The 17176-nt window shown below is 35.9% G+C and overlaps 1 protein-coding gene across 4 annotated transcripts in view; it reads left to right on the plus strand.

Annotated features, from left to right (window-relative positions):
- Positions 1–17176, plus strand: part of LOC132697864 (uncharacterized) — a 189367-nt gene that overhangs the window by 131202 nt on the left and 40989 nt on the right. For all 4 annotated transcript variants that reach the window (XM_060663577.1, XM_060663579.1, XM_060663578.1 and 1 more), the window contains exons 2-3: positions 5406–6067; positions 14455–14650. In XM_060663577.1, coding sequence (XP_060519560.1) covers positions 5406–6067; positions 14455–14650 — 858 coding nt within the window. The remainder of the gene's footprint in view (positions 1–5405; positions 6068–14454; positions 14651–17176) is intronic.

Genomic DNA, 17176 nt, shown 5'->3' on the forward strand with positions numbered 1-17176 from the left:
TTTATATATATAGCTGCGATTGTCTGTCCTCTAATTTCAGGCCATCGGTTCATTAAAAAAAAATGCAAGTGAAATTGTTTAGTTTTGAGCGGTATGCAACCCAACATACTCAGTTAGTTCCCTGCGCCGGCCACGAGGGAGAGGGAGAAGCACGTTAGCGGTAAACGAATGTAGACCATGTTTTTGTTGAGTCTTGTTAGTAACCAACGAAAATACAGTCCACCAATTTCAGCAGCAGCAATAACGAAAATATATTTCGCTTCTAAAAGTAAATACATAATCTCAAATAAATAATTACAAAAGAATAAATAAAAACTTTCCATGATTTTATTTTTACGGGCCCTGAAACTCATTCATTCGGTCTAGCGCGCTTTTTTAATTGAATTATTTTGTTTCGGCCATCTGCTGGCCCGGTTAACTTTTTATTGCTTTCAATTCATTTGTCGATTGTGTTTATAAATCGGCGTCGGTAACTGCCAACGGACGTTAAAAAAAGATATTCTGGCGGATCCTATCCGATTAAAATTCTACTTAAAACAGGTTTGGCGCTACAAACCACGTGACGGCTGTCATTCATTCACCGTCGCATGAGTCACGGGTCATTCTTGGAAATTTTTAAAAGTCGATTTATGGCCGCGATTTGATTTTACTACTTGTTAATTGCCGCCTTAAAGATAAGTCATCAACGTCGGGAAACCGAGCTACTAGTCGAAATGTCTAGCGTATTTATTGGGTTCAGAATTCGTTGGACTAACGTCGATACTAAGATCAATTAAGCCGGTGGGAGTCGGACTATTTTCGCTTCTGCGGTGACCTCGTTTATTAAATTAGTCCACGCAACACTACGCCCATAGAATATCAATCGGTTCCTTTCTTAAACGCGAGCACCTGATAATACTTAACTCAACAATACTCAAAGTGAAAGTTTTACTTTAACACTAGATGAAGGGTTAGTAAAAAGTATCGGAACGGTTAAATAGCTCCAAAACTACCAAAGCTGGAACAAAAAAATCTATACCTGCTGTCGGACGGTGTTGTCGGATTTACTGCTTTTACGTTAAACTTCATAATTTTATTAATTATATATAATAATTATAAATACTGTTTTGAAAATATTTACTCGTTCCGGTACTTTCTACTGAAAAGGCGGTGTTGCCACGTTGCACTAATTAATAAAACACATTTTTAAAATTATGAGAAAATAGGTTATTCTGTTTAAAATAATAAAATTACTACGTGTGACGTAAAATTGATAAATCTGACAATACTGTTCTGTAAACGTTCCGGTAATTTTTATTAACCCGGTATAGTGTGACAAAGTGAAAGTGTAGATTTTTTGTGAAACAAAAATCCAAAAACCATTAAAAAAATATTATTTGTTAATTTCCAGACATCTTAATTAGTGTTCAGTTAGTCAGCTTTGTTTTCAATAAGTGATATTTCTTGTTCCTTTTTGTTAAGTCCTGCTTTTTTTGTTTGCTAAATTGCCCGAACCCACTCTGCTTTTTTTTTTACTTTTTTCTTTATTAAAAAAAATTAACGCCTTCCTGTAACGTCGTTGGCAGTATAGATAAATTGCATAAAAGTTAAAATAATATGAAATGAAATATGAAAATAAATAAATTGTAATAGATATTATTATTCTACAAACTACTATTTCCAATATAGCTTCATTTTCAAATTTTGGTCATTATGTTTTGAATTAGCATATATTCTTGTTGCTAATGATGAATTAGGCACCAGAGCATAGGTAAACCATTCACTATTATATATAGAGTGCATTGTGTATTTAGATGCACAATGCTCTGAAATCGCCATAAATAAGTTATCAGAGGTGGACTAAGAAATGTTTAGTTCACGCTGGACAAAAGATTCAAAATTTAGTTGTTTTGTTGTTGTTGTTTAGAATGTTTGTACCGGATGTCTATTTCAATTTAAAAAAAAAAATTATAACTTTTTTTTGTGAAATTGAAAATTAATGTGCCCCGAATAAAGAAAAGTTGATCAGAGAATTTGTTTTTTTTTTTACTTGTCTTAGTTTTACGGGCGTTTTGCGTTCTAATGGTCGCCAATTTTACCGCCTTACTTTTAAAAAAATGAAGCGTGGCAATATGTTTTGGAATTTTGAAAAATGATTTTTGAAATGTTGCGTGACAGACGTTGAAAACTTAAAGAATTATACAGCGGGGAGAAAATAAATTGAAACATTTGTACTTTAAATTCGAATAGAATAGAAGAATAACTTTCTTCCGCTACCAATCAAAACTGCGACAAAAGAAGACAAAAAAATATATTGAGAAAGTCTTTGCAAGACTAGTGTGGAGGTCGATCGAAATTTAAATTACGAATTTGAAAGCCGCGTTCAAGTGAGGTACCGCTTTAGCTAGGCATTCTTAACGGCAAATAATAAAAGACGATAAGGTTTATTGCAAATGTACTTAATTTTTTTATTTATTTTAAAAATATGAGAAAACTGCACAGGGCTTTACTAGTTTCTCTACTGGACCCTTATATATTTAGGTATTCTAAAGTCCACTTTTTTGTATTATAAAAACTGTAGATTAAACTCTATACGAGATCATAGAAAAACTTTCATTTAATATTTGCCAAAGTGTGCCAATAAATACTTATAGAAATTCTTAATAGCCGCGTAGATGTCCCCCGATTGCTCATCATCGAGGACCGGAATACCTGAATATATGCGCATATATTTTTTGGAATACATGCATCGAAATATACAAGAAACCTAAATATTTTATAAAAAATTATCAACATTAATGTTATTTTAAATTAAGCCAAAACTATTTCTTTATAATTCTTCAGAAATCTTATATTTTTTATCTATACACCTATTTGAATAAATACAAATGAAACAAAAAAATGGTAATAAAAGTTTTTATTCGTTATAAAACGTAAAAATCTTATTGCTTTTTCGTCAAGACATTGTTGTGTTGTTTGCTGAGAGCGTTCTCAATACACTTTTTAAACATTAAATATTTAAGTGTTAACCTTTAGTAAGTACATAAAATTTTTTAACATTACTACCAATAATTTGCCCGAATACGTAATTTATTAATCCACGATCTTCTTATTTCAAAAAATATAATATATCTTTCTTTTTTTTTTTCTATAAACTAATTGGGGGGAAAAATGTTATAAATACTTAAAAATTGTTAGCATTAATTACCAATAATGCGTATATGTAATTGTAATTTATAAAACCCGATATCTCCTAACCAACCAAAAGACATATTTTTTTTACTATACACTGGAAAAAATAAATTTGTAAAAAGGTGTACAAACAAATTGGTTTCGTCCCGCGCACACACACACACACACACACACACACACACACACACACCACACACCACACACCACACACACACCACACACACACCACACACACACCACACACACACCACACACACACACCACACACACACCACACACACACACACACAATTCATTTTACAAGGACGTTTTAAATAGATAATAAAAATTGCCCCCCCTTTGAACCATCGGATTCTGTTTACATCATTATCTCATTAATTTAACAAAAAACGCTCCTTGTTGAGAAGGGGGCCGGACAAGGTCTTTATTTATCAATAAAATGCACCATACTTTAAAACATTTTTAATCAAAATTTTCAAAAAATTCAAAATCAGAGCAGACTTAGACTTTGCAACACTGGCGTACCTCTATGTAGGTATGCACGACATTAAGGCATTACGTTTGATGTATACGTCGCACCTTTTCGTATCATGTTCCTTAACGAAACGAATAACAAATAGGACAGCCGACAAAGGCCATCAGATTCGACGTTATAGTCGAATATATATTTTTTAAATCAACACCCGGAATAATAACCTTCTTAATCTCGATCGCGTGAGCATTGTAATGTTATTTATTTTTATTGTGTAGCGCCTGTCATATCTAAACATAATTATCTGGGACGCTTATGACCCCCTTTTTTTAAATATTAACATTTAGGAACTGATGCATGGGCGTGGGGACCGTATTGAATGGCGCGACTTGTGACGTCGGAATGCTAGGGAGTCGTCAGGATGTTATCGAGCTAAAAAAGTAAATGAAATTCTTGAAAAGGAATGCGCAATTTTGAAATTAAAGATAAACTCGGAAATAAATAAACAATGGCAGATTTGGATGTGTTTTTTCCTCATATTCCGAATTATTTTTTAAAATACGATAAAGAATGCTACGCTATGCACCGATTTTAGTTATTATTGGTTATTATGTCTGTGGATATATGGAGCAAAATTTTATTTAATAATAGAAATGTAATAGAAATTTTATTTTTTTTTACTTATACGTGGTATACCTGAAGCACAGACTGGCATCAAATTGAAAAAAATCTGAAATAAGTTGGTCAACGCCACTAGTTTACACTAATGCCAACTCTATGATTACGTACTTACTTAGGTTTTTTAATTGCCTAGATTTGAAAAATTTGTGCTTTGTTGTAAAAGAAGTCTGTATACTTCGACCATAATTATAGTGCTTTTACAACCGACCCTATTATTAATTTTATCTACTACTTATTACTCCAAAACCGCAGCTCCTTATAGAAAACCCCGTGACCATTCCAGGACCGTCCTAGGAATTTATTTTTTCAATGTTTTTCGTCGAACAATTTATTACGTTCCATGTCACTTGTTTTTATTCCTGCACCTACTTTCCCTTCTGAATTCCTTATAAAATTGTAAACATTCAAAACGATTTGTTTAGCATCCGAAGACAAACGGATACGTTTTTTTTATTTGCTGAGGTAGTTCGTCTTCTAAATTGGTGCTTCATTCCACGGTCTCCACATTTCAAAATGTTAAAAAACAGGATCATTCAAAAAATCGTAAGATTCTGTATCTGTATTCTTATGACGCACCGCGAATATAATCTATTGTTGTTTACAAATCGAAGAACTATGTACAAGACACAAAAATACAAGATGAAGAATGTTGTACAGGTACTCTTAACATTTGTAAAAACAGCCTCTCAGGGCCTAAGCTCGAGAATCAGGTACATAAATACGTACTTACTGTAAAGATCATAGTCAAATATATACGAACACACTGTAATCTAGATTAAACTCGCACCTTATGTTAAAATAAACTCTTCTACTTCTTCGAAAATACCCCGTTGCTTAATCAAATTTGACACTCTGCATTTACGTTTCAAATAAAAGTTTCTACAAATATTCGTTACGGTCCATCACAGGGAAGACCTCCTTAATGCAGAATAAACATCTGTTGGGATCGGTCCTGCGAAGGTCTTAAAACGTCAAATCAATAAATGCATTATATTTTTGGTCGTAGTATAAATAAATATAAAATTTTATTATTTGGTATATTTTTGGAATACCCCTATACAATGATTCGTCCTGTTTGCAGGACCATCGCCGGATTTGATGCCGAGTATTATGGGCGTTTTCGACGCCTACCTGGGTGAGACGATCAAAGAGACTAACTTCGACGCCTGTGTGAAAACTTCGACGCCGAAACGTTCCCATCAGCTCGGCAATTTCGCGCATCTGTCTCCTTGCGTCCAGAAAATACTGAGCAACGTCCCCGAGCAGGAAATTAGCAAAAAGTTCAGCTCGGACGAGGTCCTGGGACCGAAAAGGTTGGGATCGAACCGATTCGCTTACCGATCGGTACGATCGCCTGAAAAAGCGATCAACAAGAGTAACGAGAACTTGGACATCATATCGCCGAACGTCCACAAGATGCTGTCCAACTTGCCGGACACCGAGCTGGTGATTAGCACCAGCAATTTGCACGTGAGCGCGAAAAATGTGTCGAGGAACTCGTCGTATTTGTACCGTTCGCGTTGCGACTTGAACAAGCCGAAACCCGTTTTCTATCATTCGGACGCGATTAAACGCGTCGGTTGCGCTGACGAGGGTAGTGATAAATCGGACTGTACTAGTGATAAAGTGACGGACAATAATTGGTACGGTTACTGTAAACCGTTGGGCAGCTACCTGCATTCTTCCATGGGTATCGCTTCCAGGACACCGGTCGGCAGGAAGAACATGGGAAAATATCTTCAAGTGAGTCACGCCATCGCTTGTTATCCCGTCATTTCTCTTAGGTGTTCTTCATTTTCGAATATGACGCTTTAAGCGTGACCTAAGCACGCGATGGTCTGATACGAATGGACTAGGGATGAAATCTAAAGTAACACTTGTACTAAAAACAGGCAATTGTCAATATGTTACAATCTACAGAAAACTGAAAAAGCTTTTGTTAGAAGGGCAAGTAGTGCCAGAGAAAAAAAAATGACGATTTTCTTTTCCTTCATGTAATCTGTAATTATATTTTGATATCTTTTTTTTATACGTCCCAAGAATATATGAAAGGAAATCGACTAAAATAACAAAATGTAAATGATGCAAAATTTTTCACGTGAAAAAGAATGCCATGCCACTTTCGGAATATCGTAACTTTTTTCCTGTTTAATGAACTTCGGTCACTTAACATCTTCCAAATAAAACCATTATTGTGCAAGACGGTAAGTAAAATCTGCTCCCACTTATGATTCTGTTTCTTCAGTTCTAAGATAAGGGATAAGGGTGGCGGAGCCTTGCACATGGCGGCCGAACATCTCCCTACGACTGGACGAGATCGGGTTCGCTAATCGTTTCCGATTAACCACCGCATTGAAATTTTCGTCGGCGAAACGACAGATGGTCTGTCTTATTTCAAATCCGATTTGGCCATTTAAGGAGAATATAACCGTTACGTCTTTTTGCGCTCTCCAATCGCCGCTCATTAGTGTCGTCTCTCTAATTTTTAATTGTTCCCGAAACATCTTGTGCGTATAAAAATCCAATATACGAGGTAGTATAGGTACATGTATTTATTTTATCTTGATGATGTTTTGATGGGCTGTAACTTTTTGGTTTTTAAAGAGATCAAGGTTAATAAAAAAAAAACAAAATGTAGGGTTAGGTTTTGAAGATCTCGACCTATTTGTTATCTTATTAAATGTAACGCCTTGTATAGGCATTCAATATGGTACGTAATTCTCATTAAAATTGCGTAACTGTGGTGTTATAGACATATATATTCAAAAATTAAGTGGATATCATTATTTGCGTCTCTTAGAACACAACATCGCACGATATACAGGGGCGGGTGTGGCTTTTAACCATCAAGTCGATATATTTTTGACTAACTTTAACTAAATTTACCCAAATTTTGGCGAAGCTTCTGGCCGTCGTGCGTCGTGCCCCACTCGTCCCTATTTATAATATTATATATAACAATTACAATAATTTATTAAAAAGTATTTTTCAAAATTTTTTTTTCTATCGATTACAAAATTTCTTATTGGTATTTATAAGATTTTCGAAAACTCTGTCTTGTCTTTAGACTAAGTCCATAGGATTATCCAATAAATTATTTATGGTTGGGTTTTGTAAAGATATTTTTGAAGATTTTTAAAGATATATAAATAGCCAGAAATTATAATTATAATAAGGAAAAAACAAATTTTTTTGGTTAATTTTTGAGGTGGGCCTCCTTGCCCCGCTAAATATATCAACACGAATAATAAAAGCAAGATGGTGGGCAACCTTACAATGTCATTCGGATAGTCAGGGAAGCCATTGAGATACAAAAACACCCACACAATCTGGAACCCGATCCCTAGGAACGCCCGAGCAGTACCGATCGATATCCCGAGACCAACCGAAGCGGAACAAGCCCCGCCCACCACCAATCGGCATAAATACAACCTGCGCAGGAGAAATCGTCAGTCTACGTCCAACATCGGAGATGGAAGGACCTCTGAAGAAGCTCGCCACTCGTGCTAGCGAAACGTTAGGAAGTAATTCCAACCGACGACGGCCTTTAAACCCGAATCAAGATAATAGCTCAGACAAACCAAAACTATCATTCAATGCCAAGAACTATATCATTAAATTTTACGAAAAATGTGTAGAAAAATATGACCTGTGATCGCAGAAAATTATTAGTGTTTTACCCTGATATCGTTAAAAACAAAAAAGTTACTGCCAAAATCAGAATGTTATCGAGATAAATTGAATACGCTGTACAGAAAGAATCTTTTCTTTTCAACCTGCGATGTTTGTCTGACTGGCGTTTATTGTTTTTGGGAAAATCAATTAGTAGATTTTAATGGTCGTTAACGGGTTAACTGACCGATATCGCACCGTGGAAATTTCTACGCACCTTAATACGTCAAGTAAATTAGTAGAAAACTACGTACGCCGGGTATCGTTAACGAATTTATTTAAAATGATTTCGGATTCAAAATGTCGGCTGGAAATTATGTCACGCTCGACGAGTTTTGTGAATGTTTTCGACCTTCACATTTGAGGATTTTGCCATCGGATCGACGCGCACAAACATATATATAAAACAGATGGTAACGATTCGTGTCTTTTTTAAACACCGTTTTCGAAAATTTAACGTTATGCGCGACAAAAATTGCAAAACACCAATTAGATGCAAATATTTTTATTAATGCTTTGAAATGTGGTTTGGATGTCTATTAACCACAATCGATGATACTTTCAAATTTATTTCGTAAAAACTCAGCACTCAGTCTTGCCTTGCCAGTTGAAAACAACCCTTATTCAACCGAGGACGATGTGACTGTAACCTATAAAATTGTAATTCTATTCTTTATTGTTGTACTGGCTTTGCTGAACCTTAGAGAACTAGATCTGAACTAGAACTAGAAAAGATGGGGTTCTAATAAGACTTTTTCTTATTCTACAGGACAAAATATTCCAGCTATTGGTGGCATGGTTCAAATTGGTTCTTAGTCGCTAGCCTATTAAACTTGTCCTTCATTTTGAAACAGTACAGGGATCTTAGCCACTCAAAAATCTTATCAGTCTCTTGTGTAAATTAATTATTACAGTGGCGTATAGGTGAGTACATAGAGGAAAACAATTCATCTTAACAGATATCTGGAAGAAGAATTTTCGAGCGGCTGTTTCCCAAATTACATTGGCTAATTGGATCTCCAACCTTTCAAAACAGACAATTTTTCTTTAAATTGGGGTTTACCCCTTTCTATAGTACCCATTAACCGACATTATCTTTGAAAGGCCATTGAGAAATCCTTTTAATAATAAGTATGTTCATCTGAGGTTGAGGAATCGGAAGCCTTAGTAATGGAAACAAATTTTCGGTTCGGCAAACGGTTCCAGGTATTTTTTGGAATAGCCAAAAAGAACGGAAAGCGAACCGGCCAAATGCGCAAAGTTTGTTTTTGAGGAGGAATGTGATTGTTAAAAGCCTTTGAATGGAGTCTTTTTTTGAAATGCGCTGGACATATTACTTTGTCCATTATACAAGATAAGTTTATGACCAGGGATCGGTGCTGGGACCAGTGCTATTCTTAGTGTGTAACGTGGATTTACTCCCCAGCATTGATTCTCGTGTGAGTGCTTATGCTGATGACACTAAATTATTTGAAAATCTTCATTTCACATTTTTGCTTCGCCGGGGACCCATACACTCATATATACCTATATACTCATATAATTCGGAATCGGTGAAACTCCCATCCAAAAGACGACATTATTATTAATATTAATATAATATTAAATTATTATTATTAATAATTCGTAACCTCCTGAAATCGGCGTCCCGAATTATTATCAATTCGATCAAATTAATGATGTTTTGCGCCGCTTTCTCTCGGCGGGCCCAAATTTTTCTGGAAAATATTACAAATTTAATAACATTTATTACGTTCGTTTTCTCTTTGTTGGGAAACGCGACGCGACGACGACCGGCCGCCGTCTCGGCGTAGAAATTTAAAGTTGATGTCGAAATTGAACGGCGTTTGGAGGAATTCTATTACAATTTTCTTATTGTTTCGCACTTGTTTCGCACCCCGTGCTGAAACGTCTTCAAGCGAGATATTTACTCACACTTTTGGATTTCTTTCTACATATTACTTGTAATGCACTTAAAAAATAACAATATGCATATTTAACATCTACTTAGGAACATTTTTTATAAATATTTAAGAACAACATTTAATGTTGTACATGTACATAAAAAGTTTCGCTAGCAGGGCTTGTTGAATGGTCGGTGGTGGTCCCAGATCAACTTCTTCATCTTCTTCTTTCTCTTGGCAGTAGTAGTATGTATGTAAAGTAGATGTTAAAATATGTATTTTAACATTTACTTAGGAACATTTTATATAAATATTTAAGAACCACATTTATTGTATTTTTGACATTTCTTCGAGAAGGGCATCCTTCCCATGATACATAAAAAGTTTCTCTAGCAGCTTAACTGAATATGTTGGTCTCATTTTTCATCTTCTTCTTCCTCTTGGTGCTCCTCCTCACCCTTTCTTGCTTGTTGCTATACAGATGCGCAATTGTTGTTTGAAACCGCTTTATCAACCCGCTTAGTGCCTGATCATCTTCCAAGTCTTGTTCGCATTCTGTCTGTGTTAAATTGCTGTCTGTTGTCTTCGGAATCGACGTTTCCGTTAAAGTAGTTTTCCTGTATACACTTGTTTTATTTTTCAGGTTCACATGTATAAATTAAATAGGTGAACTGGAAAATAAAAATGCAAAACTAGAGAGGTCACCGATTTCACAATATTTCACAAAAGTTTCACGGATTTCACAGCACGTCAGGTTTTATTCGTGATTTACCGCTCGGGAACACCATGACGTACAAACGTTTTATCTTAGATCGAGACATCTTATCAAGTTTTCTTAATCGAGAAGATTATTTCTAAGAACTGATGAAATTGCTTACCTACTTACCTTAAAACATGAATTTTATTTTAGGTTTCTTAATTTTTTTATCCGATTTTTTCTTTATCTTCTCAATCGTTGCTTGAGTTTTCGGCACAAGAAAAAGTCTCGGGGGGTCATATCCGTTGAATATGGTGGCTGAGGCGTGAATGTGGTCAAAAAGTTAAGCACAGGCAATGATGTTTTTTTCGCTCTTGGTAATCCTGGAGTCTCTTTCATTGGGACAACTAGGGTCTAAACATTTTTTTTTTTGCTCAAAGCTGTTCCATTTTTTTTTTTGACAGCAAGCATACAAAACACATCTAACACTCCTCTCTCACAAAAAAAGTAAACGCGCATACTGGCTGAAACTGTGAACATATATTAGGGACATGTGTACCAACATGACAAAAAAAAAATATCGAAGAACGAATGAACATGCTGATGCTGATGATCGCTTTGACACTTTTGATTATGTAAGGAATTGAGGATATACTGCTGTGTATCTAAAACAGCATGGACAAGAGCAGACAGTGCCTGAGTAAAATTTTCTTCCTGAATTTTAACACCTGGAGGGCCCCAGAAGCCGTGCAAAAATTCAACAACAAAAAAAGTACACGACGGAAATTTCTATGCTAATTTTTAAGTAACGATCGGTGTTTCTTATCGATACTTAGCTCGTTCGCGGTCGTTTTCGCAAGCTCGTGACTATAAGATCGTCGCAATTCGCATGCGTAGGGGCAATTTGAGCGTCCGAGATGCGCCAGGAATCTCCGGACCGCTCTGTCGCCTTATCCGTCTAGAGATCGCGCGTTGCCTAGGTTTATGTAAATGGGTGCGAAAAAAAAAAAACCGTCATATTTATGTGGTCTGATTTTCCAAAGCGATCTAAAAATACGTTATTTCAGCGTTGGTCACGCGAAGTGCGAAGAAAAAAATTTAAAAATGGTTCCGGAAACAACTGGTTACGCGGAAAAAATTAAATGCTTGGTTCAAATAGGTTAAGTTCAAAATGGCAAATTCTCCATATCCTAAGTTTCTTTTAACAAATCGAAATGCTTCGTTTGAGTATTTCAATTTTTTTAAACAAAAATTATTCAAATTCATCACTTAATTTTAAAATTTTTGATATTTATGTTTAGCATTTTGGATTGGGCATACACCAATTCGTTATAAAAATATACTGCATTTTATCCAGTTTGTTTTGTTTGATCTTGGCCTAGTTTGATAGTGAGAGGGTGGTAATGTTGTAATTGTAAACTTTTATTCTGAGCCATAGGCAAATACATGCATAAAATAAATAAATAGAAAAAGGTACTAAGTGCAACTTGCGTTGTTGTACTTCGCGGCGGTATATTGTCTGCGCGATGTAGATCCCGACTCTGGCAAATTTTCCGGCGGGGCGCGAACAAAGGCGGTTGCCATGGTTACGGACGGACAGTTGGCTCGCGCGGCACAATTAGCGCATTCACTAGATCGAGAGTCAGCCAAACTTTTCTCTAACAAGAAATACTTTTAAAAATGGGCTTTTTCAGAGGTGTTATTAAAGATACATTAATAATTTTGGCAAAAATAAATTTCTATCATTATTAAAGACACATTTAATTAAGATGGTAAACCGAACCACATATATACATTATTTGCATTAATGTTATCTATCTAAATCTATCTATCTAATATTATCTGCAGGTACTCTTTGTGATCCAGAATGCAGGTTTAATTTAAAATGTAAAAGAAGTACTTCTAGATGAAGAAAAAAATTCATTAGCAACTTTTTCTTTGAATCTCGAAAATGGAAGGAATAAAAAAATTGTGTAGGATATTTTTTGTAGTGTGTGTTTGGTTGTCTGCTTCTCCTTTTATATTACAATCAAAAGAGAACATTAAGTTTAGCCCTTAATAATTAACAAAAGTCTCAAATAATCGTCCATCTGAAGAAGTGCATGAACATGTTAATTGCTGGTACTTAAAATACGGAACTACACTTAATCTAAACAAATGATGGCACATATTCTTTTATTCCCTTAAATAAATTGAAAATATAAACAAAAGCTGTGCCATGACATTTTTTTGGTCCTTATCTAGTTTTGTAAAAATAGAAGAATCCTTATACCACATACAAAATTTTGATATTGTATCCAAAAACCTAACACCTAACACTCTAAAATGGCAGCTTGTGCAACACCAGCAGTCTGGACCGGTGTATTATCGTGCAAAGGACGCACGCCTCTGGTCAGTTTCCATTTCACACAGTCTCGCAATTTATGTAATAATGTTGCGTCATATCCACCATTGACAGTAGTATTTGTTTCTTTAAAATATATCAAAAGAAATCCTTTGTTGACTGGCAGACTCTGAATTTTCTTGGAGGCGTTTCACCTTTACGAGGCCGCTCCATTGATTCCTTTTTTTATAGACGGTCATGATAGAGGACCATAGTTTTATCTCCCTTCACAACAGTTTCTATCACAGGCTTCGGTTCCGACCCACAGAGATCCAAAAAAGACCGCGTACACTCAAATACGGCGTTGTTTTTGAATAGCGGTAAGGTTTTTAGGAACCCATCTTGCACTAACCTTATGCATACCTAAATGATCGTGCAGGATTCGACGAACACTTGTATCAGAAAGCTTAGTAATTTCTGAGATTTCTTTGACCTTTAATCGTCGATCACACAATACCACCTCTCTCTTCCATTATGACCTCCACTGGTCGATCAGTTCTTGAATCATCTTCAAGGGACTCCTTTCAAAAATCAAGAGGTGATGCAATCTCAGAAGTAGAATTTGCAATTTATAAAATGAAATATTTTAAACCAAGAATATTTACTACAATGAAAAATATATTTGAGGAAGTTTGGTTGGTTGGTTATCAAATACTTAAATATTATATACCAAATGGAAATTTCCTACTTGAAAGTTGATTCTAATTCGTTTTCCTATCAAGTAACATCAAGCCCTTCAAGGACGTTGGTAACCATCATCGATAGTCTTAGCTTATCACCTGCCATTGTAAGTCATGTCCCTTGCCTTGCATAATATTTTGTAGTAGTCGGTACTTCCTACCTTTGATCAGATGGCCAAAATACTCCAGCATGCCTTTCTTCATTTTGTCAAGCATCACAATTTTCAAGGCGTTCGTTATCTTTTTGGTAATGGTCCAAAGTCCATATCCTCTAGGAGAGTAGAGCACACACAGCATCCATAAGACGAACTCTCAGCTGTAACTTCAAATCTTTACAGCAGCAGTACTTGACTCATCCGTTACGCAGCTGTCAAGATATTTTATTTGCTTTACTTGCTGTAGGACTGTGCAGCAATTCTTATTAAAAAATACCTCTTTCCCAGATTGTTAGTTAGTTCTCTTCATTTAATATTGTTTTTTTTTATCGTTTTTCTTTTTTGATTTATTGCTAAATTAAGTTTACATTGTCTCATTACATACTCAGTTAAGTTAACAACTCAGCTTAAATTAAACGCGGTTTTATTTATTTATTTATGATGGCATTGTGACATCATCATCTTCGATTCAAAAATATTATCAACTATCATATTTCGAGTAGTATTTTCTCTAAAACCTTAGCGGTCCAAACGGGTAACTTAAGTTATCAGCTCTTTCTTAAGTACGATAAAACAATTTTTTGCTATAATGATATATTTATGTGTGTAATAATAAATTAATAAAAAAAATCATTTCAGGTCCCTAGCGAGGCCAGTGGTGTTAGTGCGGGCACGAACAGCACTGCCTCCTCGTCCGAGGTGTCGAGACCGGTGTCCCTGACTAGCCTGGGTTCCTGTTCGTCGTCGGGAAGCAGCAACGGACACCATCAGCCTCTCGCCTATCTCGCGTCCGCCGAAAGCTTGGACAGCGATCCCGAACCTGCGGGCAGTCAAGGTACGTCCCTGATATTCGATTGAAAATAGAAATCAGGGCCGGGTCCCGAAAACCCGACGTTAATAATAACATTGCGAAATCGCGTGGTCCGCTGAAGGAGGAACAATCGTGTTTTTGATTTAAAAGTTGTCGTTAGAACGGAACGTGTGTCCCACGCACGCGCATAGGTTATTATTGGAGCAGGTGTATAGCGCTTTATGTTCTGTGCCTTCTGCCGAGAAGGATACATCTAACTCTCTCGTATAGAGAGTATAAACCCACGGATACTGTTGCTTAACGTTTATCGGAGTATCTCAAATGGCGACGGTCGAACTTAAGGAAAGAGTGAGGTCATCCAGTTGTCAATGCAATGTTTGCTATTTTCCACTAACATCGAACATACAGTGGCTAAAAAAAATTGAAACAAAATAAACCGTAATATTTTTAGTTGTTTAATTAGTTTGGTTTTCTTATATTTTTGCTTGAAATTCATTAAAACCATAATAATGTTACATAAACATTAGGACACTGACTTCTCGAAAGCTTTCGATAGCGTTGACCATGAGATTTTTCTCCACAAACTTGTGGAAATGTAGTTTCGACGCAGATCTAGTACTGTTCTATAAGTCGTACTTGACAGAGTTCAATACATCGAAATGCAGGGACATAGGTGATATGAATTCATTGCCACATGTGGAGCTCTGCAGGGAAGTAACCTTGCTCCCCTCATATTTTCGATGCTTCTTAATAATATAAATGTCTTTTCCTCAATTTCAAAGACTTAACGTACCAGCGTATGTCACATTTTTGCAAAAAAAGAATGCTCAATCATGTTTACATGTTTACATGGAAATGAAGGTCAATGAAAGTTATCCTATGGCTAAGAATGAATCTTAACGCATGACAGACGTATCGAGCGAACTGATTGTGAAAATATCCTACATGGTTAAGTGCTTTGGCAAACAATTCGCCCTTTTTAGCCGCGCCTTCGCTGAGAGCGGAAAGCGGTGCCATTAGTTGCCCTCGGCTGGGTCGACAAACTTATGAGGCACCACGACAAAGTATAGTTCTCCAAAATGTATACCGTTTTTACTACATAATCCGGTATTTAACTTTGGTAAATTTTTATGACGGTTTAACCGCAGGCCTACCTCGTATGGGCTTCTCCTTTTTAACTCTCAATAAATAGATTCACAATTCCATAATGACGTTCCAGAACCGTACTTCGGTACTTCGTGCATACATGCTTTTGTGTAGAGTTTCATCGGTGAGATTCATCGATTATTAATTAATCGATAAATAATTAAATCCTATTCTAAAAATACAACATTCCGCACGGCACAGTTCTTGTCAGCTAACACCTTAAATACGGCCCTGACTTGTAGTACGCGCGCTTTACGACAGGCGGGTCGTAAAGTCATTCCTATGTCAAAACCATAAAAGTTGTAAAAACGGTATATCGGAGAACTCTAGCAAATAGCTAACAAAAAAAAAGTGGCACTGGGGACCGATTGGTTTTCTGTTCGTCGCAACAATGTATAGATACGGGCGTTGACAGGTAGCCGGCTAATTAATCTACTTTATAACCGATCGTTGCTGGTATTTGTCGACCGAAAAAGTTATGCCAAGGATCATCGGTCGTTAGCCATAAACAGACCGGTAATATACAGTGCGTCGGTTCGGTGCAAAAGCCGTTTTACTCCTGACCCGACTCAATTACGAAGCGTCCTTTGCATTGTGCCACAGTTTTCTCGTGTATTTAATGTAATTATTTCTCCGTATACCGGAATATTAGGCGTCCTTCGCATTGGTTGTTTTACAAAAATTCGGGCCTTGATCGTCATGTCTTTAACTCTTGTTTCTTGTAGGATTTTTTTTCCAATATTACTTGCAACAAAATTGAAGACAGCCTTAGAATGCGGTTAACATTGACCGACGAATTTTCTAACCGAAAACCGAAAGTCGGTTTTTCAAAGGACTTTCGGTTTTCCATTAGAAAAGTGGCGCAGTCAGTAGGATCCGAATAGGGTGTGAAGAACGAAAATTACTAATTATTTTTTGATCACCTTTCTGCTCTATGTATAAACGGATATCTGTAGGTTTTTGTTTATATAGGCATTTCATTCGCAAAAATTAACGGCGTGTTTTCATTGTAGAAAATATCAAAAAATTCAGCTTCAATTATTCCGACTTTTCTTCATTATTCATTTGATCAGTACGAATGGTTTCAGAGATATCAAATTTTAGCAAATGTTATTTAGGTCGATTTGTTGTAAGAATTACCTATTCAATTTTTCTACAACTAATGGTGTTGGTTAAAGCTATTTGGTAGGTTTCTAAAATTATTGCTATTATTTTTTGTAGGGATACTCAGTGGAGTATTTTTGCAAGGGTTTGTTTTGATTAGAGCGAAAAACATTTTTATTTTGAGGTTTCCAGGATACTTACGAATATGTCGATTGTTCGCGAGGAAAAATAATTTTGGTTTATAAAATGATTATTTGGCGTTTGACAATTAAAATTACATAGAAACTAACAAAACAAAAC

Source organism: Cylas formicarius, unplaced genomic scaffold (assembly GCF_029955315.1).
Source record: "Cylas formicarius isolate icCylForm1 unplaced genomic scaffold, icCylForm1.1 PGA_scaffold_2__14_contigs__length_35257938, whole genome shotgun sequence".
Lineage (NCBI taxonomy): Eukaryota > Metazoa > Arthropoda > Insecta > Coleoptera > Brentidae > Cylas > Cylas formicarius.